General features: G+C 43.6%; 2 protein-coding genes across 3 annotated transcripts in view; one reads left to right on the top strand and one right to left on the bottom strand.

The window, feature by feature from the left end:
• Positions 1 to 495: 495 nt before the first annotated feature.
• IL37 (interleukin 37) overlaps positions 496 to 27,873 on the bottom strand; it is a 169,593-nt gene continuing 142,215 nt past the window's right edge. The window contains exons 3-8 of one of the 2 annotated variants that reach the window (XM_070236176.1): positions 7,881 to 8,058; positions 6,522 to 6,652; positions 4,986 to 5,048; positions 1,690 to 1,809; positions 1,170 to 1,312; positions 496 to 931 (exon numbers count right to left, since the gene is read on the bottom strand). In XM_070236176.1, the coding sequence (XP_070092277.1) occupies positions 683 to 931; positions 1,170 to 1,312; positions 1,690 to 1,809; positions 4,986 to 5,048; positions 6,522 to 6,652; positions 7,881 to 7,987 (813 nt within the window). In that variant the 5' untranslated portion in view covers positions 7,988 to 8,058 and the 3' untranslated portion in view covers positions 496 to 682. Of the gene's footprint in view, positions 932 to 1,169; positions 1,313 to 1,689; positions 1,810 to 4,985; positions 5,049 to 6,521; positions 6,657 to 7,880; positions 8,059 to 27,873 lie in introns of both variants that reach the window. The other variant, XM_001496013.5, reaches the window with a different exon arrangement.
• The window catches only part of LOC111768185 (interleukin-1 beta-like), a 55,083-nt gene continuing 42,471 nt past the window's right edge, over positions 15,262 to 27,873 (top strand). Inside the window, exons 1-3 of the mRNA XM_070234839.1 lie at positions 15,262 to 15,414; positions 17,900 to 18,003; positions 25,554 to 25,757. Of these exons, the coding sequence (XP_070090940.1) occupies positions 15,262 to 15,414; positions 17,900 to 18,003; positions 25,554 to 25,757 (461 nt within the window). The remainder of the gene's footprint in view (positions 15,415 to 17,899; positions 18,004 to 25,553; positions 25,758 to 27,873) is intronic.

The raw sequence follows: 27,873 nt of genomic DNA, 5'->3' as shown, positions 1-27,873 counted from the left end.
TGGGTTTCTGTCCGGCCAGCCTGCCCATCACCCTTTTCTCGGATCTATGCCCAGCTTAGCGATGGACCTTGCCCTTGTTGACAGACCTCTCAGAGGCCGACTGGCTGCTCACCAGATCTCTGGTCTCCTAACTGTCACTTGACTCAGATTCCTTGTCTCTGTGCCTCTCCCACATTTGGGTCACCCTGCTCCTTGTCTGAGACCCACCCTACCCTTTTCCACTTATCCCTTGACTAGATGGTGACTTGCTGTTGCTTTTCTTCTTGTCACACTGGACGCTAGAGACAGACTAAACAACATCAATGCACTTCCACTCCAGGGTCAACCCCTCAGCTCATGTCAAACACCAGTAAGAATGGCTAATTCTAGAGCATAGCATCAGTGCAGCCGCTCCTTCCCATGGCAAGTTCAGGCTCTGCCTGGCTAAATCCTGCAAATGCCACAGCCTATGGATGACTGACAGTTCAGGAAGCAGCACACGGGCAGAAGCCGGGCTCGTTCCAACCAGAACTTTATTTCATCTAAGAACTCTACAATTAATCAATCATTTTATCTATGACCTAAAGACATGAATTCTCAAAGTACTAATGAGAAATGAAAAACGTTAACAAGTAGGCTCCACGTTCTTCTGCGCTTGGTGTGATAGAGGAAAGTACAGGAAGGCATTGCATAGGGCAGTTTTCTACTCAGTGGCCTCAATGGGGCTCATTTCAGCTTTGTGAACTCGCCGGAATGAAAACTCAGTGTGTTCCCTTTTCCCAAGAATATCTGTCATTCCAACAGGTTCACCAGAATTGCAGGAGGTGCAAATGAACCATCCAGGGTGGGTGACTGACTCCAGTGTGTTCTTGGAGCCCACCTCAGCCCTATAAAAGATGAACGGTCGACGTGCTTGTTCCTTCTCGGTAGCCAAGTCAGTCAGTTTTTTCTTCTATGAGGTAAAAGAGATTAATCAGACAGCAGTCTTTGAGAGAAAACCCAGCATGTGTGCTCCTGGAGAACAGAACCAAAAAGGAGGGCAGGAACCTCTTCTACCCAGTGCTTCCAGAAGCGAGGATGCTCCTGTTATATTGGCCAAGATAAGACTTTGTGGAGAGTGAGAGGTGTTGAGGATCTTGGCCTTCCACTTTGGGGTGGCTGAGGGAAAGGAAATTGAACTGGAAGCTCACCTTCAGCTGAAGGGATGGCTTGCTTTGTCCTTTGTCCTTCTCACAGCAGAGACAGAGCTCTCCTTTGGAGACTGCCAGGAGAATTGGACTTCCTTTCTCTTCACAGGCTGAGCTCAAGTGGGAAGCTAGTACAAAGAAGGTCTCTGGGAAAAGACAGAGAAATGGGTCTGTCCTCAGAGCAGGGAAAAGGCCCTCTTGTCTGCCAGGGTTTTAGGCATGATGCATAATCGTCCCCCATTGGCTCTGTGATCAAAGCTGCCTCCTTCACTCTTGTCCAAGCCTCCTCTTCCTCCACAGTCTGGCTCCTTCTTTCTGCCAGCCCTTCTAGAAAGACCCCCCTCACATCTGGCCGTTGTTACACAATCTGCATGCAATCCCTAGTGGTCTCTGGAGCTCTTCTGCCCTGCTGCCCACCACCTGCTGGAGCTGGAGGCATGGTACGGCCTGAGCTGCGCCTCTCAGAGGAAGGCCTTACCCCAGCTGAGGGGGGACAGAAACCACAACTGAGACTGAGAGTCACCTGGGAGGATGTAGGGTCTATCCGGAACTGCTCTGAGGATCCCGCAGTCCAGGACCAATACTTTGTGATCTTGGTCATAAATGCTGAATTTCTCCGGGGCTTTGGCCGTCACTTTTGGAGCTAGATCAATATAACCAGATATCAACACTTCTCATAGGGAACAGAAAACTCAATCCTTTCTAGCCCATCCCCAAGAGCCCCAGCCCCAACTCTCTGCCCTGCCTGTGGGCTTGGACATCACAGCCCACTGAAGATTTCTCCCACCCCGAAGCTTTCTGCCTTGCTCAGGACAAGCAATTTAGCATGTATGTGAACACATGGGTTCCCAATTTTGACAGATGGGTTCAAATCCAAGCTCTGTCACTTGCTGCTTTAGGACCCAGGACAAGTTACTAAATCTCTCCAAACCTCAATGTCCTCCTCTGTGAAATGGGGGTAGTAATAGCACCTCCCTGAGAGGGGTGTTGGGAGGATTAAAATGCTTACTCAAAAGAGTAACTTAGCCAGGTGCCTGAGCTATTGAAAGGACTCAGTAGCTGTTAATCACCATTCTTCTTAACCCTCTTTCTTGCACCCTCTCAGTGGTGCCATCATGCCATCAGCAATGCCTAGGGTTGGACAGATCCCTGCACTGACGGGGCCAATGGAGGGTCAGTGGAAGAGTAGGCAGTGAGAGATGGAGACAGGAAGCACCCAGGAGCCCAGCGTCATGCAAGAGTGAGCTGGCAGTGCAGGGGCTCCTTCAAAACCTGGAAGGCTTGCACCTGGCCCTGGAGGAACCTCTTTGAACAGGCAGGACCAGCCACAACAGCGGCCAGGGGATTTCCCAGGGCATGGCTCCTAGGAGTGCATTCAGGCCATTCCTGCCTAGAGGTGGGGTCCTACACAGGGAATCTTCCCCACTGGGCCTCTGATTGGGTAGGTGACCTGCCCCTCAGTAAGGAGCTCAGGCACTTGTTTGATGGAAGGCAGGAGCCCACGTGTGGGCCAATCACTGTCACGGATGGGTGGTTGCAAAATGTCAAATATGATAATACAGTGACCACTGCGCCAAGTGATTCTATAATATAGCTATCTGTGATAGGCAATTATCACGTAGGGATGAAATCTGAAGTCTCATTCTCCTCCCGTGCAGTTAGCACAAGGCCTCTGGCTGCTCTCTCAGCTTGGAATGTCCTCCTGGTCTCCTTCTGCCCTGAGATTGGGGGGATGACTCCTGTAACACTGGCTCTCCTGCCACCTCCTCCCTGAAGCCCTCCTCAGCCCCTTCTGCATGGGATGGCTTCCTCTCTGGGCTGCCACAGCTCTGTGCATTCATCCTGTAGCACAGGTGTTGGTGTCCTTGTCTTATCTCCCTACAGCACTGTAAGCTCCCAGGGAGCAGGTCCCCTGTCTGACTTGCCCATGATCCTCCTCAGCCCCAGCCTAGTGCCCCGAGCATCATGGCCACTTGGTGTTTACGGCCAGGTGAGATCCTAAGTAACTCAACAATGATATGGGGTCAGATGAGGTCCATAGTCCTCAGCCCCGGCTTACCTTAGAGTCTCCTTGGGAGCTCTTCTGGGGCCCACCCCCAGACATTCTGACTTCATGGCTCAGGTACCAGTTGATTCAGAATCATTGAATTATATTAACTCTAAGCCTTTTAACTTCTCAAACATTAACCACACCTGCAGACTCTGCCTTTCTATGAGCTCCAGGTGCTGTGGATGTTGCTGGTCTAAGGACCACTCTTTGGCACGGTCTGAGGCTGTGGTTCTCAGCCTTGGCTGTACACTGGAAACCACCTGGTAGGTGAAGGCCATGGGTGCCTGGGCCGCACACCCCTGAGATTTTGATTCAGTTGGCTCAGGGTGAGACCCAGACGTGCTATATAAGTTGCATTTCTAGTACTAGCAATGTGCTCTTTTACCTTTTAAATATTTCCTAAATCTGTTTGTCTTTTACTCCTGTTTCCCTCCCATCAAACCTTGACTTGGGCCCCCATCATCTCACACTCAGGCTTGCGCAGTATCCTCTTAACTAGTATCCTCTCACGTTATTCCCGACCCCAAATACCTTCTTCAAACTTCCTTCTCAAGGCCACAGTAGAGGTGCAAGCAGTTTTAAGGTGCTGGAAATTTTTTCTGTAGGGCAGTGGTTCTCTCTTTTCTGTGCATGACAACAACTATATAGCTTGTTAAAACACAAACTCTTGAGCCTCAAACCCCCATTTCTGATGTAGGAAGTCTGTGGTAGAGCCAGAGAATTTGCATTCCCAACAAATTTCCAGGAGCTGGTGCTGCTTCTGGTCCAAGGACGACACATAAAGAACCTCTGCTCCCAGATTTGAGGGGGATCACAGTCCTGACAAGGAGAAATGTGAATTGAGCCGACAGACAGGAATGTGTGGTTGGTTCCACCCCAGATCAGCGCAGATCAGGAGTCAGAAACCTCCTACCTACAAGACCAAAACCAACCAAAGCAACTGCAGCAACAGCAACAGTGGCAGCAGTGAAGCAGCCTCTCCTCACAGAGACACGGGAGTGGGCCAGGCACCCATGTGCACCTCATCTTATGTATGCCATCTTAAAATGGCGCTTACTGCCATTTACCTGGGAGGAAAGTAAGGCCTGGTGTTCACACACTGGCCTGCAGTAGAGCTGGGACTCAGGCTGAGGTCTCCTGACTCTGCCCTGTGCAGAGAGTGGTGACAGGGAAGCCTTAAACCTGACTTAGACAGAGGTTATAGTACCTTTAAATTCCAGCATCTATTGCTTACTATCTGTGTCACCTGGGTCAGGTAGCCTCTCTCTTTTCCTTAGTTTCTGCTCCTGAAAAGTGATCTTAACAATTTCCTCCTGGGGTTAATGTGAGGTTCACACGGGAGCCTGTGAGAAGGGTTCTAACTCAGTGCGTGGCCACCCCAGCACTCAGTGGTGTGGCTTTCCTGTGCGCCCCCTGCTGGCCAAGTTTCTGTTTTTCATAAGCTTTGTGAGGAGGTCAGGTTTGGCAGCCTCTTGGTAATGGTCCAAAGAAGCATTTGGAAGGTTCCCAGGCTCGAAACTTTTCTTCTGTGCCACTCAGCAGATATGTGTTACCTGCACCTCTCAGGAAAGGCAGAGGCCCACCCTGAGCTTATGTCTTACCAAACCTCCTGAGATTTGCTTCTACAAACAAAAAGCCTCAGCCCATCCCAGCACTCTTAGGTGTCCCCAGTCTCTGATTCTCCCTCTCCTCTAAGAAAGCCCAGTGGCACCATCCCCCATCCCACCCTCGCCTCTCAGCCACCCTCGTCGTCCACCCAGGGTCCTTACATGAGTGTGCAGAACTCATGGAGGTAAGGCTCAGGCCTGGCCCCAGGGGGCTTCTGGCTGGGTCTGGAATCAGAGACAGTGAGGTTAGCTCATGAAACTTGAATTTTCCAGGGATTTAGGAGAATCAGAGGGGCCATTTAATGCCTTACTTCTTTTTTGTGTGTTTTGAGAAACATTAAAGCAGAGAGACAGTAATGACATTAAAAATAGCTTCCCTGATCAAGAAAGGTGGGAAACAGAGCTAACATAGAGCTAACTGAGTTTCTGAATGCAGAATTTCCTAGCGCCCTTACTTATTAGAAACACAGTTATTGCATTAATTAGTAAATATTGCATTGCATTAATTCAAGGGGATAGTATACATTGCCCTTGAGAATAATCTGGAGGATTCTGCCTGATAAAAGATTAAGTTTGAGAAATGCCTGAATGAAATCCCTGTTCATAATCCAAACAACTTTTGTACGCTGAGAGCACAGAGAACCTATGGAAGAACTTGTGCTCTGGGGTGAAAGTTCTACCCAGGCTTGGCTTTGCTTGGCTGCCTGAGAGAATTCCGCATCTCACCGCTCTGAGCCTCATTTTCCCCATCTGTCCCTCCAGCTCTGACAGTCTATGCCTCGAAGAAGCAGGAGGACTGCACCTTGGTGGGGAAGGATGGGGGGAAGGTGGAGCTACCCCAGCCCCAGGCAAGACAGAAGATTCTCAAGGATCGTGTTGGAAGCAGGAAGAAGCGCCTTCGCCTCCCATGCACCAACAAACAGAGGCAGAATGAGGACATGGTCTCAATATACCATTTGAAGTTCCCTGGCATTGGGAAATTACAGAATCTTGTGTCTTTGCCCTCGCAGTGTCCACTCCCCACTGCCTCAGGGACAGAATGAGCATGGTGGCCACCACATAGCTCCTGTTCCAGGAGCAGGGCTGGTTCAAAACCATTCTCTTGTTACTGTTAGAAGATCCACATTTCTCAGACTAATGTCCTGATTTTTAGTTTTGGAACTCTGATTGCCATGTGTGAGTTGAAAGCTTAGGGGTTTGGCTCTGGCATGTTACAGGCCACTCCCTTCACACTCCATGCATTAGACAGTCATTTGCGTCAAAAACCTCCTGTTACTGTCCCTCTTGAGCCAACGACCAAGTGCCTTGCCCCACAGAGCACTAAGAAGCTCTGAGCTGGGGTCATTTTTCCAACCTAGACTCAGACAACCCCTTCTGCCCCAGGACCTTCTCCTCTGCCTGAGCAGGCTAAGAGCAAAGAGATACACTTGGAGGATTCAAAATCATCCAGTTGGTATTTCAAGTCTTCAAAATCCCAAAACTTTGGGTAAAGATCTACCACCTACTGTACCTGGGTACCTGTGGCAAAACTTCATTTTTTCTACAAGGATTTCTCTCGTCTAATTCACTTCGAAGTTCTCAAAGCTCGTTTATCAGGCAAAGTCAGCAGAGAGGAACCGGTCTGTGCACAGCGCCTAACAAAGTCCTGCTTTAGGAATTACTTTTTGGCCCTCATAGGGATTAGCACAAGAATCTTACCTTCTGAGCAGGACTGGGATTCATCTCTTTCCCAGTCTTCAGAGTCCGTTTTCACACCTGAATTCTCCTCCAAAAAGGACATTTTCAGTGGGATGAAATGACTCAACAGGAACCTTGATGAAGGATAGGACCTGACTAGACAAGAAGGAGTTTGGTTATGGCACCTTCTGACCCCAGGAAACCTTGCTGGACCCGAGTGAAGAACAGGCTGCCGGCCTTGCTCTCTGCTTGGAAACATTTGCATCCAGGAAAGCTCGCAGGGCTGGACCATGCTTTTCTGTCTATCACTCCTTCTTTGATCTTTGCCTCTCCAAAGCAATGTTTTCCAAACTGTGGGTCACAATGCATTAAGGGTCATGATGTCATTTTTATGGATCTTGCCAACATTTTATAAAAATGAAATAAAAATTTCAAAGTGTATTGCTCTAGTCCTCGGGCTGGAAACTGTGGCCCACAGGCCAAATCTGTCCCACTGCCGGTTTTTTAAATAAAGTTTTATTGGAACATAGCCATGCCCTTGTTTACATGTTGTCTATGGCTACTCTCCAGATACAACAGCAAGGATGAGTAATTTAAAGAGAGATCATGTGGCCAGCAAATGCTATAATGCTGACTGTCTCAACCTTTACAGAAAAAGTTTGCTGACCCCCTGCTGTAGTCTAATCTTTTCAAAGGAAGGCAGTTTCTTTGCAGCCTCTTGTCATGGAAACTAAGCCTCAAAAGGTCCCAGAAGGCTCAGCTCCTAATGTCTTGGGGCAGGGCTGACACAAGGTCCTTTAGTTGGAGGGGTTAGAGAAGAGATTTCTAAACACCCCCTAATTCTGCACATCTCACTCAGTTCACAGAAAACTTTCCCCAACATTAGTTCAGGACAATATAGTGAGGGAAGTGGGGCAAGAATTGTTATTCCCACTTTATGGATGAAAAACCTGAAGGTAAGTGACTTTTCAAGGGTCACACCACTTTTAAGGTTGCAGAGATGGGCAATTTTTGTAGAAACCCAATCCTTTGAGAATGGCTTAGGAGTGAGACAAAGAGAACTACATGGTTTTCAAAAAATAAAAATGATAAAGAAGGGATCCAGGGCTTGGCAGCAAGGGCAGTGAGCAAAGGAGAGGATGACCACCAAGCAGCTCTGGGGAGTGGGGAGACCTGATGGATCTTTAAGGGCATAAATATCTACTATTTGATTTTAAGTTGTTTGTTGTTAGGCTGCATCCCCCAAATCCATAAAGCACAATGACCTTTGCGGTTTGGGGGTAAATCAAGGGACACAGAGAATGGGTGGCACTTGAGAAGGCAGAGAATTTGGCAGACACAGGACATCAGAACAAGAGATGTCTGGGCAGAACCACCTACCTGGGCCAGGGATCGCCACAGTTTGTGGCTCTGTCTTGGGGTCCTGGAGCTCTGTTCGTCTTCTGCTCTGTGATGTCTGATCTAGAGGGGCCAGGTCTGGTCCTCATTTTAAGTAGTCAGTTCGGGAATGTAAATGCAAATGCAACAGCAGCATTCCTTTAACCAATAAAAACAGCATCTTAGATTATCAGCCATCACTCATTGCCTGTCATTTTCCACAGCAAGGGATAGTGTATGGAACTGTAAACAAATTCTAGCATAAACAAATTCCTGTAGGGTAGTGTCACTCTGCCAAGGACGGTACCACATCCATTCAACACATTTCAAGGCACTCGAGATAGACTGTGTGGATGCAAGTCCAGGCCAACAGCAAAGGTGTAGGAAAGAGTCATGATTGAAAGGAAAGGGGAGATGCAGGGTCTAGGTCAGGCAGTGAGCCTGGAAGGTGCAGGGACGTCTCTGTCCACATGTTGTCCTTTACCCCAATCCCAGAGTTTAGGCAAGTGGAGTCTCCATGTCCCAGAGGAAAATCTCCTTTCATCTCTCCTTCAGGTGCACTCCAGAACATCACTGACACTTCCCTCTCCCTCTTCTTCAGCAGTGACGTGCAAAACACCCCCAAGGGCCCTTCCTCATCGAGCCCACCAAGGACCAGCTTCTCTCTACGGTCTGTTGGCTATTTACTAGCATTTTCTTGCATTTTGCATTGCGTTTGCTCTTGTCATTTAATCTGTGTGACTGTGCTTCACAATGCCAAAGACAGCCGGTCAATTGAGAGGAAAATCCGCATAACTAAGTAAGATAATAGCTTCTGGGCCACCACCACCAGCACCACAACAACACAGGGACGACAGCAACAATCTCTGCAGTCAGCAGGGCCCTTACCATGCCAGGCCTGGGCTAAGTCCACTGCTTTCTTTATCTCACCTAATCCTTTGATGATCTGTGGGTAGGTGACATCCTCCCTGCTTCCAGACAAAAGACGTTACAGTTGTACAGGTTAAGCAATTGCCCTAAGATCACATAGCTAGTTAAAGGCAGCACAGGACTGTAACTCAGGCCTTTCTGAGCACATGGCAGCTCTATCTCTTAAAAGTGGCTAAAGACTAGGGTCTCATCTTCTAGTCTTTTTCCACATACACATCTACATAAAATACAAATATAGGAGTGTGTTTGGCAAATTATTTTGTAACATGACATTCCTATTTAACAGTGCTTCCTGCCTTTTCTACTCAATATATCTCAAATATCATTTCATTTCATTAATACTTTTCTACAGCATCATATTTAATTGCTGTAGGGTATTTCATTATTTGTTTAAAGACTTGGAACAATGCTATTCCCCTGACAGCTGGAATAAAAATCCACAAGTTGTCTGTTAAATTCCTAATAAGGAGAGATCTTTGTTTGGAGAATTTCTAAATAAACTTTTGGGATGGGGATGAGATAGTGAAGGAAAAGATGAAGTAAAAATAAAATAAAGTCAAAATGGTCACTACATTGTCTTCTAGGAAGGCAAGTTGGGGTGACTGCAGACACTGCTGCTGCCGAGTTCTGGAATGAGAGAGAATGAAAGTGTGGGGCGGCCCCTCATTGCTCTCAGGATGGGGAAGATGGAGATAGGTGGGGAGGTGCCATGTTGCGGTGGGTGCAAGATAGGCTTGTAGATCCTGCCCAGGAGTTCCAAGACAGGGAAGGGAAATGAGAGAGAAGAGTTGTTGCTACAATGGGGGGCATTACATAGTGTGGTGTGGAGTATTCAGTATAAACTCTCACCTTTATTTTCACACACACTCAACCTCTGTGAATTTGACAGTCCTGACCAATACTGATGCACAAGAGGATATTGTTTACTTATTTGTTTTTTTATTTGTGGGAGGTTGAAGAAGAGGACAAGGGACAGCTAATTTGTGTCACATATTGAGGTACCATTACTTAATTAATCCCCAGTTTTGAACATTTGGGTTTTCATTTTTACACTATTATATACAATATTGTGATAAATATTATTGGACTTAAACCCTTGCATATATCATTGATTACTTCCCTAGGATAAATTCCTAGAAGTATAATTGCTGGGTTAAAGGATATACATATTTTATTTTATATATTTTTTAAAATTTTGCATCTTATAGTGATTTTAAGGAATCTAATTTATTAGATAATTTTTTTTCATTTATCTAACCACTCATTACAGAGGAATCACCATTAAGACTTTTTGGCAGGTTGTATTTTCGTGTGTGTATGTGTGTGTGTGTGTGTGTGTATCTTTGGTGCATTTCTATTTTCTGTATGGGGGAGATGTGTGTTTTCTTGGAGTGTGTATTGTGCTTTTGTATGTATGTTTTGTGTGTTGTTTTTGTGTGTGTATATTATTGTGTGCTGTGTGTTTTCTGGCTATATATGTTTTGTGTGTGTTTTGTGTATATGTGTATATGCTAAGTATGCATTGTTTGTGTTGTGGGTATGTGCTTTTGTGTGGTTTTGTGCATGTTGTGGGTGCATATATGTTGTGTCCAGGGAAGCCTTTGCTTCCTTTTTATCTGCACAGCACCAGAAGGGCTCAGCATGACACCGGGTTGATTTACACATAAGGTATCCCCTACTTTAGGCTAAAATGGAAAGCGCAGCAAGATTACAATACTCCACTTCAAGCCAGCCTCCCGTGGTCAGGGTGCCAGATGTGCCGAGACATCCTGTAGTCATTTTGTGAGTATTATGAAATAGGTATTTGTGAGTATTACGAATAGCACTGCCCAGATGCTGACCCAGTGGAATTCCAGCTGTTCTCACTGCCACTTTTGATATTTCTAAAATGATCAGACCCCATTGAGGGATTCCTCCTGTAAAAGTGTTCAAGGGGCTACTTGGCAGGGATGTGCCGGTAACTGGACAAGAGCAAACAGGCAGCACACGCCACCAGGCATGCTTCTCATCAGATGCTTACCTCCTATCCGGTGGTGGAGGCCAGTACTCTGGGCACTGTGTGAGTCACCTGCTCCTTGGGTGGCACAGAAGAGACAGATGTGTCTCCCAGTTCACAGCCACCCTTTCTGATCCCAGAGTTTGGCATTTGGGACCCCTGCCTTTGGTTTCTGGCAGCTCTGGGGGCCTCATTCCCCCTCCACAAGTTGGTTTCAGGAACTTGCTCTGAGTTTTTTGTTTATTATTTGTGGCATAGGATGTGAATATTAGCAGAAATGATGAAAAACTCTGAAGAGAATGTTTAAGAATTTCTCTTCCTGGAACACCAAGAGCATCTCATCGCCCTGGCTATGACTGCATTTTTAAAAGGCTTCATTTTAGTGCTAGGGCCTTCACACTGCCCTAATACTACCCCACCCCCCAGTAGCTTGGGCCACGGCCGCCTATGTCTGTGGCATTTCTGTGGTGAAGGGGCAGCTGGTGATTGTCCCAAAGCAACATGGCATGCCAGCAAGAGCAGAACTCAAAAGCTTCCCTTGCCCCGCCTCCCCTGCTTCCACCTCTGGCCCCTTCTCTCCAAACTGCAGAGCCCATCCTCAGCAGTTCAGGCAGCCTCTACCCTCCCCTGGAGATTTTCATGGTCTCTTGGTTAGTGCCTGGAATCCACACTTCTCTCTGCTTCTCTAGCTTCCCCCGAGTTGATTTTGGGGGAATAGCCAGCAGCCCACACTAGGTCACCACTTTTAGTGGCTGTGTTTATTGATCAGAAGGGAGAAGACAAAGTCACAGGCCTTCCCCGCAGGAACTGGGCAGCACCAGTTGCCCAAGCACCTGGTGGGTCCTGTCTGACAGGACCTCTGAATTTCAATTTAAGTAAATATGCTCCAATGTTTCCTCACATACTTTCTTTTTGTGATGCTCATACCAATCCTCGGATGAAGACATCCTCAATATTCCTGTTTCAAATAGAGAAGAACCACATTTCAGAAAAGTGATGTGCCCTGTCCAAGATCATATGGCTGGAGTCCTGTGGCCTTTATGAGGCACTAACCAGACTCTCTCCCAGATGGCATCCAGTGGATCCTGGAAAAATCCCGAGGGGCTCAAGCTGCCTCCTTGTCACTGCAGGGACCTTACAAGAGGGTATGACAGGAGCGAGGATGGATGACACAGACTGACAACATGGCAGAGTGAGGGGTGGCTGAGTATAGAGGGTCAGCAGTGGAAACTTTGAAATCATGGGGGAAATTCGTAGTTTTTTGTTTACGGGGAGAAAAGGAAAATTGAAGACAAAATCATAACACGTATCCATTCTTACATTTAATACTTTTTATAGTTCTAATGTCATTTTGTTATTGGAAACATGAATACATGTTGTGTCAGAGTTTACTTTACAAAATTATGTTTGTTCTTTAAATCAGGAAATATTCTATGGCCTTCTAGCCAATGGGAGGTCGAGTTTAATTTTGTTAATGGCCACCTGTTAAATTCCATTGTATTGTCTGCTCCTTCCCCATCTGCTGTCTTCCTCATCTGCCAGAGCTTGGAAGCAGAGTGGGGACAAGGGACAAGACACCATGATTTCTGGATTGAGACTTCTGGTCATGTGACTATCTGAGTTTTTATACAGGAGCAGGAAAAATATTAGCGTTTAAGTTAAAGGGTTGAGGCCCTGAGCAAATGCTAGAAAATAATAAAAAGAGGAATGGTAAAGAAGCCAACAGAGGAAATAAAATAGAACATTAACAAATATTTGACTAACAAACAAAGATAGAAAAGAGCAATAGAAGAAAATGGAAGAGATAACTGGAAAACAAAAGGCAAAATGGTAGGCTAAATCCAACCAAATTGTTAATTACACTAACTGTGTTCATAACGTCCAAGACTGGGTCAGCAAAATGTGGTATATCCATACGATGGAATGTTACTCAGTAATATAAAGCAATAAAGTACTGACATATGCTGCAGCATGGATGAATCGTAAAAACATTATGCTGAGCAAAAGATGCCAGAAACAAAAGACTATATACTGTACAAGTCCTTTATATGAAAATTCAGAACAAGTGAAACTACTCCATAGTGATGGAAATCAGATCAGTCGTTGTCTGGAGTGGAGCATAGGGGCAGGAGGGAACTCTCTGGGGACATGGAAATGCTGTAGATATTGATGGGAGTATGGGTACAACGAACATATATGTTTGTTAAAAAGCATCAAACTATATATCTAAAGTGAGCATATTTCTTATATGTAAATTATACCTCAAAGCTGGATTTTTTAAAATTTAAAAGTACTATTACAGACAAAATTAAGTTGCTTTAATATTATATCCCTCAAGCTGTATTTGTTTAATCCAGCATTCCAAAATTTATTTGATAATGAAATATTTTTATGATTTTTTTAATATGTTCCTAGGCTTAGGCAGAAAGAAGGAAAATGAAGAAAAAATTTTTTAAGTTTCTTTTTATTGAGTTTATAATAGTTTACAATCTTGTGAAATTTCAGTTGTACATTATTGTTTGTCAGTCGTGTTGTAGGTACACCCCTTCACCCTTTGTGCCCACCCCCTGACCCCCACTTTCCCCTGGTAGTCATTAATCTGTTCTCTTTGTCCACATGTTTAACTTCCTCATATGAGTGGAGTCATACAGAGATTGTCTTTCTCTATCTGGCTTATTTCACTTAATATAATTCCCTCAAGGTCCATCTATGTTGTTGTGAATGGGACGATTTTATTCTTTTTTATGGCTGAGTAGTACTCCATTGTATATATATACACCATATCTTCTTTATCCAATCATCAGTTGATGGGCACTTAGGTTTCTTCCACATCTTGGCTATTGTAAATAATGCTGCAATGAACAGAGGGGTGCATGGGACTTTTGGAATTGCTGACTTCAAGTTCTTTGGATAGATACCCAGTAGTGGGATGGCTGGGTTATATGGCATTTCTATTTTTAATTTTTTGAGAAATCTCCATACTGTTTTCCATAGTGGCTGCACCAGTTTGCATTCCCACCAGCAGTGTATGAGGGTTCCTTTTTCTCCACAACCTCTCCAACATTTGTTACTTTTTGTTTTGGTTATTTTTGCCATTCTAATGGGTATAAGGTAGTATCTTAGTGTAGTTTTGATTTGCATTTCCCTGATGATCAGTGATGATGAACATCTTTTCACGTGCCTATTGGCCATCTGTATATAAGAAGAAAAATTTTAATTACCATTACTTCCCAAGGATTCACTAAATCCTTGTTTCATGTGTAAACCTCATTGTCTCTGAATCCAGCACTGGCCAGAAGGCTCTGAGCCACTCTTGAGCCACACCTCCATGACTTCTGCCCACACAGGAGAACTCTTGAACAGAGTGCACTGGCGGGGGGGCCATCAGGGGAGAAGTGATGGAGTGCAAGATAAGCCCTGAGTGGGCCTCTGATTTTGCATAGAGAAGCAGATCACACATACCCAGTGAATGGTACAGGAGAAGGAAGGTTTTAAGCCTGGGAATCTCCCAGGTTCTTCTGATCATTTCCATAAGGCTGGCAACCCTGACCTCCTCACAGAATTTAAAAAACACAGAAATTTGGCCAGCAGGGGACGCACAGGAAACCCACACCACTGAACGCGATGGCTGCTGTGCACTGAGCCAGAACCCTTCTCACAGACTATCATGTGAACCTCACAATAACCCCATGAGAAAATTAACATCACCACTTTTCAGGAGCAGAAACAGAGCAAGAGAGGGAGGCTACCTGCCCCAGATGGCACAGGTAGTAAGTGACAGAGCTGGAATTTAAAGGTACTATAACATCTGCCTGCCCAAGTCAGGTCTGACACCACTCTCTGCACAGAGTCAGGAGACCTCAGCCTGAGTCCCAGCTCTACGCAGGCCAGTGTGTGAACACCAGGCTTCACTTTCCTCCCTGGTAAAATGGCAGTGAGTGCCAAGCGAGATGAGGTGCACAGGGGTGCCTGGTCCACTCTTGCGTCTCTGTAAGAGGAGGCTGCTTCAAGCACCATTGCTGCTGCCATTGATGCTGGTGCTCCTGCTGCTGTTTAAGAATTAATTCCCTACAGAAAATAATTACCAGCACCTTAAAACCACTTGCACCCCTAGAGCACCCTTGAGAAGAATTTGGGATCAGAGATGATGAGCAAGCACACCAGTTAAGAGGATACTGCACTAGCCTGAGGGCAAGATGACTAGGGTCTAAGTCAGGGTGTGCTGGGAGGGAAACAGAAGTAAAAGGAGGGAACAGATTAAGAAACATTTAAGAGGTAAAAAATGTACAGTGGTAACGGTAGAAATGAGATCTCTTAAAAATAGTATCTTTGCATCTCTCCGTGGACCAGTTGAATCAGAATCTCAGCGATGCGGGCCCAGACATCTACGGTCTTAAAAGGTCACCCACCAGGTGATTTCCAGTGTACAGCCAAGACCAGGAACCACAGCATTACACCATGCTGCTTAAAGAGTGGTCCTCAGACCAGCAGCATCCACAGAACCTGGAGCTTATAGAAAGGCACAGTCTTGAGCACCACCCAGACCTACTGAACCAGAAGCTACAGGTGATTCATTGCATGTTAAAGTTTGAGAAGTTGGAAGGTTTACAGGTAATCTAGTTTAATGATTCTTAATCAACCGGCACCTATCCCGTGAAGTCAGAATGTCTGGGCGTGGGACCCAGAAAAGCATTCCAGGAGATTCTAAGGTAAGCTAGGGCTAAGAACCACAGACCTCATCTGACCCGATATCATTGTAGAGTTATGTAAGATCTTGTCTGGGCAGGTCATCCATTCCATAAACCCTGAGTGGCCATGATGCTTGGGGCACTAGGCTGGGGCTGAGGAGATCATGGGCAAGTCAGACAGGGGACCTGCTCCCTGGGAGCTTACAGTGCTGTAGGGAGATAAGACAAGGACACCAACACCTGTGCTACAGGATGAATGCACAGAGCTGTGGCAGCCCAGAGAGGAAGCCATCCCATGCAGAAGGGGCTGAGGAGGGCTTCAGGGAGGAGGTGGCAGGAGAGCCAGTGTTACAGGAGTCATCCCCCCAATCTCAGGGCAGAAGGAGACCAGGAGGACATTCCAAGCTGAGAGAGCAGCCAGAGGCCTTGTGCTAACTGCACGGGAGGAGAATGAGACTTCAGATTTCATCCCTACGTGATAATTGCCTATCACAGATAGCTATATTATAGAATCACTTGGCGCAGTGGTCACTGTATTATCATATTTGACATTTTGCAACCACCCATCCGTGACAGTGATTGGCCCACATGTGGGCCAAACAAGTGCCTGAGCTCCTTACTGAGGGGCAGGTCACCTACCCAATCAGAGGCCCAGTGGGGAAGATTCCCTGTGTAGGACCCCACCTCTAGGCAGGAATGGCCTGAATGCATGCACTCCTAGGAGCCATGCCCTGGGAAATCCCCTGGCCGCTGTTGTGGCTGGTCCTGTCTGTTCACAGAGGTTCCTCTAGGGCCAGGTGCAAGCCTTCCTTGGTTTTGAAGGAGCCCCTGCACTGCCAGCTCACTCTTGCATGACGCTGGGCTCCTGGGCGCTTCCTGTCTCCATCTCTCGCTACCCACTCTTCCACTGACCTTCCATTGGCCCAGTCAGTGCAGGGATCTGTCCCACCCTAGGCACTGCTGATGGCATGATGCCTCTAGTGAGAGTTTGGAAGAAAGGGGGTTAAGGAAAATAATAACTACAACAATAATAATAAACAATATTTTCCCAATGGTCCAGGCACCTTGCTAATATTGATCACTGAGTAACTTTCTAAATACTCAGAACAATCCTATCTGGTAGGCTCTACTATAATCCTCATTTCATGGATGAAAAAACTGATGTTTGGAACAATTCAGAATGTTGCTCTAGGTCCCACAATTAATATGTGAGAGAGCTCAGATTTGAACCCAAGTCTGCCTTATTCCAGAGCCCAAGTTCTGAGAAGAGAGGTCACTTGCCTCTCATTAAAAGCTAAGGAAGATGGAAATAATGAGAGGTCCTGAGCTTGTCAGAGTCCACTCGAGCTGGAGTTGGGACACTTCATGTAGAGCTGGGAAGGCACAGTTTTCCATGCCCAAGGTGGAATGCTACTCTCTGGTCATATTGATCCAGGTTCAAATGACAGCCGAAGACCCAGTGAAATTCAATAGTTAGGTCATGTACCAGATGCTCCTGGTCCTGGACAGTGGGATCTCTCAAAGCCCTTCTGGAAACAACCGAAAGAAGACAGATGACTTTCCATCCTGCCCTATTCTCTGGTGAAGGTGTCTCCCCATCACCAGGCCAAGTAAAGCCCCCTCCAAATGGGTCTTTCTGTTCCCTACCTCTCCCTGCAAGTCAGCAAGTCCCTTCTCTGGGCCTCCAGAACCAGCTGGTGGTGGGCAACAGGAGGAAATCCCCAGGAACCGTTAGACGTTAGATGAAAGTGCCTGGAAAGATTTCTGTTTCTGAGAAGGATCTTTCTAGAAGGATGGGATTAAGGAGTCAGACAACTGGGCCTTCAGAAGAAGAATAGTAAGAGAATAATTCAGGAGGCTTGGACCCGTGTGATGGGAGCAGTGGGGCGGGGAGGAGGACTTTGACCATGGAGCCAAGGGGAGAGGGATTACGTGCCACCCCTAAAACCTCAGTGGAAGTGAGGGAGTTTTCCCCACTCTGGGGAATGGCCTTTGTTACTGACTGTTGTTTTCTGGAGACTTGTATTTTATCCTCATACTTGGGCTCAGTCTGTGAGGGGAAAGGAAACCTGGTGGGTCTCTCAGCAGTCTCTAAAGAAGAGACCATCTCTACCAAGACAAGGATGAAGGACAAACTGAACACTCACTAGAGCTAAAGGTGAATAATTCAGGACATATATTTTTCCAGTGTTCTAGCCCAATGTCTCTTTCTCACACTCAACCTAGCATGGAAGGGTGTTTCCCCAGAAATCTGGTGAAACTTCTCAGACTTAATGCAAAAGGAGAAGAAAACTGTCCTTTTCCTTTCCCCACATTCCTCCCTTGGCCCAGAAGACAGGAAGATCTGCCTTTTGGCATGTACTGGGGAGAGTGCCCTCTGTGCGTGTGGCTCTTCCCTTTCCTCTCAGACTGTGGGGTCGGGCAGCCTGAAGTCTGAGTGCATTCTCCTCCTGCTGCTGATCTCGTTCTGGAAGTACCCCAGATCCTGCTTTCTGGAGGTCTCCACACAAGTGTGGGCCAGTAATTCTGGGAATGACTATGTGCTATGCAGATCAAAACACTCTTGAGCAGCTAATCTCAAAGCCTGGCCTCGGTGGAGTGAGTAAGGGGAAAACCAACTGAATATAAATTCTGTAGTCCAAAAGTCAAAGAATTGAAGTGCTATTTTGATATCAGTTTGATTCCTGCATCCTGCATCACTATAGGATGCTGTCACTTCTCATGATTGTCCAGGCATACATAGCAGGAGAGGCAACAAGGCTAATTCTCCGCTCTAGAGCTAACCATGCCCAAGCAGCTAGACAGTGCTGGCAGAACTGACACAGCTCCAGATGACCAAAGGAGACATTCAGTCTGGTGTCCAAAGTATAATGTCCAAGGGATCATGGGAATGCATTGCCTCTGTAAGCATCTGCTGGGGGAAGATGGGAGTGGGTCCCATACGGGGAGCAACAAGTCCCAGTAGGTGGTAGAAGCACAGTGACAAGGAATCTGGGTCAGGTGGTAGCCACATATCCAGTTGAGCATCCAGTCAGCATCTAAGAAGCAACAGCAAGTAACAGGGTCTGAATCATTGGCATGAGGTTCAGAGGACTAGCAACTTTTAAGGAGCCACAGTGTTGGGCAATAAGCAGGACAGAAGCCAGAAGAGGACAAGGAGTAGGAAAGTGGAGGAAATTATGTGATTTCACATATGTTGTAAGAAGCTTATGGAAGTCAGTAAAGACATGGTTGCAATACCATCCCCATTATTAGTGCTGCTAGTAACTAACATCTCCTGACTGCCAATCTGCTCATTTCAACCTTGCATTTTTCCACCAGTGTCTGTATGTAAATATTTGACATGTATTCTGCAGTTGTTACGTGAGGTATTCTATATATGTCCATGAAGTCAGATGTATTAATCCTGTTGAGAAAATGCTCTCTATCCTCACTGATTTTTTTGTGATCTTGTTTATCAATTATATAAGAGGTACATTAAGAGCTTCTACTATGCTATAGATTTATTATTTTGACCTCAATTTTGGCATTATATATTTTGAAGCCACTTACTGGATGCATATGTATTTAGAATTTTTATATCTCCCTGGTGAGCTGAGGCATTTATCTCTAAGGAATGACCCCTTTATCTCTGGAATGCTAATTGCCTTAAAATCTACCTTGTCAGATACCTTCTTTTGATTAGTATTTGTGTGGTATATCCTTTCCCATCCTTTTCCTTTCAACCTTCTCCACTCTTATGTTTTAGATGTATCTCTTGCAAACAGCATGTAGTTCAGTTCTGTTTGCTTTGCTTAAGCAACCTTATAATGTAAAACATTTATATCCCCTAAAAAAACACCACGGATTATAAGAAACACCAATATCTTATCTACCAGTAAGAAAGAGAAACACTACCAATTAAACCATGACACGACACCTTAGCCACATCCCTATGAAGTGCACGAATCAATCACACCAGATTTTCCATGCTTCAAAATTTCCTTCATCAATTCCAAGGGATTTGGAATTTCTACTGTTTTACATTGCACATATTTCAAAAACAAAATAAACCCAGCTTCATCGACCTGTGGATAGTTTCTTTTCTGGGTCTTAGAAGCTCTTGGTATTTGCCAAAAAGAATGGAATTTCCTCACTAATAGTAGATTGTCATCTTACGACTCTGTTTCCATGCCAAGTCAGAGGGCATCTTTTTGAGGACATTTTAATCAGCAATTAACTCAACATATGTAAGAACAGTGATGAGCAAAATTCAACTGGTGACCAAATAAACAGCTCTGACAAGTTAGCACAACGTGACTGACATAGTTTGGATGGCACTACTGCGTGTCATATTCCTCCCAATATCAGAAATGTAAAAATATGAATAAATGTGTGCCTTAAAATCAATGAAATAGAGTGTTTATATTTAAAATCTCCCAATGTTATGCTGCTTTCTATTCATTATTCCCATTTTGTTTCTTCTCCCCCTTCTTGCTTTCTTTTGGTTTGAATATTTTTTATCATTCCATTAATCTCCCTACTAGTTTGAAACTTATACACTTATTTTCTATTGTTTTAGTGCCTATCCTAGAAGTAAGCCATGCATTCTTAACTTATAAAAGACTAATGCTAATGGGTAGCTTTATTCTCCTCCCAGACAATTCAAGGACCACAGAACACTTCCATTTACCTCAATCCCCAACTTATATGCTTCTACTGTCTTATATTTTAATTCTATATACTTTCCAGACTCTACAAGATTTACGTATTTTTAAATATATATTTTATTATATTTATATATTTCTTATTTTATCATATATATTTTAAATATATATTTTATTACATATTAATACATTATATATTTAGTATATTAATATTAATAATATTATTAATTTATAATATATTTTAATGTTATATATTGTTATTATTAATAATATATTATTAATATTATATTACTATACATTGTTGATCTATATCACTAATAATATATTTTTTATTATATATTATTATTATTATGCAGCATGAGTGTTCATTTACATTTGCCCACATATTTAGCACTTTCATTTCTTTATTATATGTATATTGCTCTTCGTTTCTTCTTATATCTATGACCTTCCATCTGGGATAATTTTCCTTCTACCTGAAGTACATACTTTAGAACTACACTGTCCAATATGATAGCCACTAGCCACATGTGGCTATTTAAAGTAGGTAAAATTGAATAAAATTAAAAATTCAGTTCCTCAGTCTTATTAGCCACATTTCAAGTCTTAGTTGCCACAAAGGGCTAATGGCTACTCCACAGCAAATAAATAGATCATTTTCATCATTGCTGAAAGTTCTACTGTTGGTGCTCATGTAGAGTTTCCTTTCCTGCAGATCTTACGGTAGTGAACACCTTCTGCTTTTGCTTGGCTGAAAATACCTTTATTTCATGTCCATTCTTGGACAGCCACGTTCATCATGCCCAGAACGGAAGCTCTAGTTTGTACTCTGCCTATGCCGTGTTACTTCTGCAGGTCCCATCGTCTCACCATTCACTCAAAGAATATTCTGTCTCTGTCAAAAGGCAATCTGAGAAGCTCAAGTTGACTTTGGATTTTGTTTTCCTAGAGAAACAGTCTTGTCAATGTGGTTGGGGACAAGTAAAATGCCAATATTGCAGCTGGGAGTAAAAGAAGAAGTGAGTGGGTTTTGTGAGTGAGAGTGGGAAGTCAGTCAGCACATATTACATTACTTCTGTCTGAAAACACACCTTAAGTTCCAAACACTCACAGACGAGTTTTTGGAAGCTTCAGGGAGCCTGTGGCCTTTGCCCTCTAAGAGGGGTGTGCATAGACAGCAGGTAAACATGGAGAAACTATTCGAATTTCTAATTATATAAATTAGTAGGAAAGTAGAACACATGTGCAACTTTAAAATAAGCAAATATTAAAAGTGCGTGCTCAAAAATTTTACTGTTTGGCTGACCATGATTTAAAACTATATCTTTTTATACTTTGGAGTTTGAGATCATGTGACTGTTTCAAATATTTCCATTATTTCCATTTATTTTATTTATTTACCTTTACTTTTTTAAATCTCAGGATGGAATTCAGACTGTAACAAAAGAATCTAACTGTATTAAAAATGTACAAAATAACCTCACTGAAGGGAGTGAGGGAGAAAAGTGCTGACCTATAGTAACTTTGGAAATGAGTGGAGTCTATAAGACTAAAGACAAAAGGAACTGTACATAAGCACTGAACTCTAGTTGGTAAAGTTTTTTCCCACCGGGTAGGAGTTAAAAACTTTGAAACCATTATACATGTGTGCTGGAACTGGACAATTGAGCAAATGGGTGGTGGATAGTAGCAGCCAGGTTTCTCACTATTAGAGACAAGCATGGGGGGAGGGAATTAAAATGTTCCATGTGGTAATGGATTAGAGGTGGAGACATCAGTATGAACTCAGGTTTAGCTGAATATAGATACAGATGGCTACATATACAAATATTTATAGACGTGTATATACGTGGGTTGGTATATACGTACATATTTCCTTAATTGGTCTGCTGAGGGAAACTAGAAGGAACAACACCTCAGTAGCAACAAGCACACCTAGTACCCAGATCTAAGTTTTTAATACCATTCTCTAATAAAAAGGATCAAGTCTCCTTGGAAAAATGGCTGATTCTAGGGCTAAGCCAGGAAACATACAAAATGAGCCTAGAGCATCTTATAGGGCCAGAAAGTAAGGAAGGGCAGAAAAAAAAAAAAGAAAAAAAAGGCAATAATGGGATGTATCAAAGGGACACAGGAGCCAACTGAAAGAGTTTCCAGTGGCCAAAGTTGGAACACTTTGAGCAACAGAACATTGGATTATAATACAGCATTGGATTATAACCCAAAGTATAAAGTAAATATTCACAAGTCCATATTGATATAAATAAATGATTGAATAAATAAATAAATGGAGGACAACAGGTAAATCTCCCTGCAGAAGAATTCCAAATAATTTATGTACATACCTGCTCCCTCAAAGAGGTAAAGCAAAACTCCCCACCCCTTAGGTGTGGGCTCCCTTTCAAAGAGTATGACGTTGAAAGTGGGGAAAAGAAAGTAATTTAGTGGTGGAGAAATCTGAGAAACACTTCCTCAGTCAGCCGATCAAGGTTAACATCAACATTGATAAGTCATATTGATAATGTATACCCGTGATATGATGTCATGAGAACAGCACTTTCCCTCTACGGTCTTCCTCCCAAAAACCTATAATCCCAATCTAATCATAAGAAAAATATGAGGCAAACCCCAATTGAGGGAAAATCTACAAAGTACTTCAAAACAAACTCATTAAAATAGGAAAACCTGAGAAACTGTCACAATCAAGAGGAGCCTGAGACATAATGACTAATCGTAATGTGGATGAGATTCTAGAACAGTAAAGGACTTTAGATAAAAACTAACAGATTCTTAACAAAGTATGTACTTTATTAATAATAATAATAATAATATATCAACATTGGCTCATTCATTGTGATAAATGTACCCTACCACTGTAAGATGTTAACAGTAGAGAAAACCGGGTGTGGAGTATATGGGAATTCTCTGTACGGTCTTTGCAACTCTTCTATAAACCTAAAACTATTCTAAAATAAAATACTTATTAATTTTTTTAAAAACTTACTGTTTGGATGACCATAATTTTTTTTTTTTGGATTCACCTTGAGCTAACATCTCTTGCCAATCTTCCTCTTTTCTTTTTCTTTTTTCTCCCCAAAGCCCCAGTACATAGTTGTATATCCTAGTTGTAGGTCATTCTAATTCTTCTATGTGGGATGCCACCACAGCATGGTTTGACGAGTGCTGTGTAGATCTGCGCTCAGGATCTGAATCAGTGAGCTTTAGGCAGCCAAAGCAGAATGAGCAAACTTAACTAGGCTACGGGCCGGCCCCCTAAATGACAGTGATTTAAAACTATATGTCTTTTTATACTTTTGGGCTTTGAATCATGTGACCATAGTACCTATTCAATTCAATTTTTTAAAAAAGAGACAATAACAATAACAATAAATTTAAATTCTTGGGACCTTATGCCCTGAGATTCTAATTTAGCAGGTCAGAGTGAAGCCCAGAAATATGCATTTTACAAAGTTCCCCAAATGATTCTGGTGCAGGTGGTTTCAGATCATACTTTGAGAAATATCACCTCTTCCTAGTATGTTTTATTTAAAAACACAGTAAAGGGGCTGGCCCCGTGGCCTAGTGGTTAAGGTCGTGCGCTCCGCTGCAGGTGGCCCAGTGTTTCGTTGGTTCGAATCCTGGGCGCGGACATGGCACTGCTCATTAAACCACGCTGAGGCAGCGTCCCACATGCCACAACTAGAAGGACCCACAACGAAGAATATACAACTATGGACCAGGGAGCTTTGGGGAGAAAAAGGAAAAAAATAAAATCTTAAAAAAAAAAAAAACCACAGTAAAGTACATGACACAGCTAAGAGCCATTTGGGGTGATTGGGCCCCAGTAATCTGCACTACCAGTGCTCAGATACAGACCATGATCAGCATACTACCACAGTAAAGAAAAAAAAAATGACACTACCCTGAACATAGAGAACAACAGCATCAGGGAGGAATCCAACACTTAAAAAAGCCCTGGAGCTGCTTTTTCAGTACTGTTAACTCATTCATTTACGTGTGCATTCACTTCATTCCATTTTTAAGGACTTCTTTGTATGAGGCACTGTGCTAGATGCTGGGAATAAAAAGGTGAGCGAAAGCAGACACCATCCCTTCCCTTGAGGGAATTGTAGTCTAGTGGGAGATACAGATGTCTATCAAAGTTTCACCCAAGCAAATGTGAAACAACTCCTAGAACAAGTGCTATGAAGGAGAGGTGCCCAGTACTCAAGGGCTTAACAGGGATGTCAGTCAAGGCGTCAAGGAGGGCTTCTCTTAGGGACAGAGATCTAAAGAGGACATGGAGTTTAACTCGCCCAAGAGGGGAGAGAGTAGCTCTTTGGGGGTCATAATCAGTTTCTGTTATGTTAGAATAAGCAAAAGCAGAGTAAAGGCAGAGATACGAGGACCCTCTGAGGACTGCTGCATCTCCATATCTGGCAGGTTAGCATGTCTCACCGGCACCTCTTCTGTGCACCTTTAATCTTAATGCCCTCCTTCCACAGGAGAGGAAAAGGACCATTCCCCCCGAGGCACAGACAGCTAATGGCACAAGTCTTTCTTCCACCACCACCCTATCCTCAGGCATCCATAAAGTCAGTTTCCTGACAACAAATGAAACAAATTGTTCATGAAGTTCTATTTGCAAGACAAAGTTTTGGGCATACTCAGAGCATTCTTCTACTCTGAACTATTTCCCAGGAAATTTTACAATTTAACCTGACTTCGGAGTCCTTAGAGAGCCCGGAGAATCCCTGAGCCTCTGTTTGCTCCCCTATACAATGGCCATCCCCATTTCCACACTACTCTTACCTGAAAAGAACAGCAAAAAACGTAAGGTTTCTTATTCCTATTCTCTCATCTACCCATGAGTTGTACTCAGCCTGAGATCTGCCAAAATAAGAGCTATGAGGTGGGAGAGTCATGAGTTCTTCTCAGTATTTCAAAATATCAGGAAAAATTACATATGTAACCACATTAAGACCTTCCCAGTTAACCAAGGGATCAAGTCTCTCAGCTTTTAGGTGGAATTGCCTCAAATCTGTGCTGTGACCTGAGGATCTTGTACTGAGCAGAAGTTGTGAATGACTATTGCATGGTTTTAACATATGGTTTAAAACATAAACTATTTCTTGCTTAGTGGATGCAGTTTATTTATAAAATTTATCAAAATCCACTGTAGGGTTGGAGGAGTGAAAGCATAATGATAGAGGTTCTCAATAGCGCAAAGACTGGGAACACTGATATAGCAAACAGAACTGATTTCAAATCCTGGCTCCATCTGTCCCAGTTCTGTGCTTTTCTGATCCATATTCCTCCTGTTGTAAAGTAAGATCATACTGGCCTCCCGGGGCAGCTGTAAGAATCAGAGTACAGCACATAACGTAGGGCCTGAGGCATGGTGGATATGCCATAGGTGGAGTTCTGATGAGGATGATGCTGATGGTGATCATGATGATCATGATGATGAAGACGATAGCGATGATGACGATGATGATGATAATTATGATGATGGTGATGACGATGATGAAGGTGATGGTAATGATGATGACGGTAACAATGATGACTTCCCATCCACAGGGATTCTGGCTCAACTGACTTGGAATGGTGTTCAGACATGGTACTAATTTAAAGCTCCCCAGATGACTCTAATGTACAGCCAGGATTGACAGCCACTGCCCTAGACCAGCAGTCCTCAAACTCTTTGATTTCAGAACCCTTTTATACTCTTAAAAATTATTGAGGATCTCAAAGAAGTTTGTTTTAAAACAAATTTTTAAAACACAAAAACATAGACATACAACATAACCATACACAAAAACATACACATCTTCCATTAGCCATCACAGTGATGACATCATCACATGTCACGTAGTTTCTGGAAAACTTCACTGCACACTCATTAAAAAATTAGAGGGAAAAAGGCAAATAATGCCTTATATTGTTATGAAAATGGTTTTGACTTCATGGACCTCCTGATGCTGCCTTAGACTAAGTTTTCCAAGCCATGGTACTGTCCTCTGCACCCAGCTTCCCCCAACATTGCATGCACACACACACACACCCTGTCATCCTCCCTCCCTGGCATCTCCACAACATCTAGAGGTGGAATCACACCCCTTGGCTCTCAGTCAATACAAGACAATGAAATTCCACATAGCCTGATAGACTAAACAATCACTAGAAAGAGGCCAGGCTGAGGCTTGCCTCAGCTCTGGCTATTTAAAACAAAACATGAAAGATTTGCAAAGTAAATGAGTACTGTAAACATGATGCAAGATCTGTCTGGGCAAATAAACAGTTTTTACACACCCTCAGGCTCTTTGGAAGCAGACTAGACACTGAGCACGTAATTGCTTGACCAATCACACGTTCCCCTCACGACTGGCAATGACAAGGTACTCTCGGCTGACCCAGTTGAGTAGCAAAGGTTGCAAACTGGCCACCCTTGGGAAAGATTCATGCCACAGACAAGTGCATGTGGCCTACACAGTGTTACTTTAAAATGCTAATTGGCTCCCAACATTGAAAGCCAGGAGATTTCACATAAAAATCTGGATCTCTGGCTTAAAAAAAAAAAAAAAGATAGAAATCTGGCAACACGGGGATTGTGTTTCCACAATGGCTGGAGCAGAGTGGTAAGTGATCCCTTCAGATGGGGCTTGGGTTTCCTTTCTTACTCCAGCCCACTTCTCTCAATTGTATTACCTGCCTTTCTGGCTAGGTACTGTATTTGGTGTTATGTGTTTTTTGGAGTTAACACTATTGCCTTTGTTTAGAAAGTTCGTGGGTCTGAAGGCTCTTCTTTTCTTTAAGCCATATTAGTAATGTTAGACTCACTCCCTTTACACAGAGGTCAGCCATACTACAACCTCTACTATCTAGAAGCTCCTCTGAGATCTGATGGGCATGAAGAAGGCCTCCAAGAGGTGAAGAAAGGGGCTATAAAGTCCACGTAACTTCCTCTGAGTACAGGCAACATACTAGGCTAATATACTTCTATTTTACACACAATTCTAAAGAGTTTTTTTTTAATCAGACTTCCTGTCCAAAGAGTAAAATAATTAGAAGCAGGAAAAATTTCAGCTTATGAACATAAGGAGGAATCCCTCCCCCGCACTTCCCCACCCCCCCCCAAAAAAAACACAATCCAAGGAATTTTAAAATCAAGGTTAATGATGGAGATAGGAGTAAACACTCTTCTCAATGCTAAAGCTTACTATATGCTAAAATAATCAAGACAATGTGGTATTGGTGGAGGAATAAACACGTAGACAAATGGAACAAAATAGAGAACCCAGAAACAGACCCACACAAACATGACCAACTAATTTTTTACAAGGGAGCAAAAGCAATTCAACGGAGGAAAGACCCTTTTCAATAAGCGGTGCTGAAAAATTACATACACATAGGCAAAAAATTAACCTCAATCTAAACCTCAAACCATATCCAAAAATTAACTGAGAACAGATCATAGACTTAAACGTAAAACATAAAACTATAATACTTGTGGGAAAAAAAATTGGAGAAAATCTTTGGTACCTAGGACTGCACAAAGAGTTTTTAGACTTGACCCCAAAAGTGTGATTCATAAAAGGAAAATTGGATAATTCAGACCTCATCAAAATAAAACATTTGCTCTGTAAAAGACCCTGTTAAAAGGATGAAAAAAAAAAAATCACAGACTGGGAGAAAATATGTGCAAATCACACATCTGACAAAAAACTTGTATTTGT

This window comes from Equus caballus, chromosome 15 (assembly GCF_041296265.1).
Source record: "Equus caballus isolate H_3958 breed thoroughbred chromosome 15, TB-T2T, whole genome shotgun sequence".
NCBI lineage: Eukaryota > Metazoa > Chordata > Mammalia > Perissodactyla > Equidae > Equus > Equus caballus.
The sequence above is the reverse complement of the archived record's forward strand: the minus strand, read 5'-3'. Positions and strand labels throughout refer to the sequence as shown.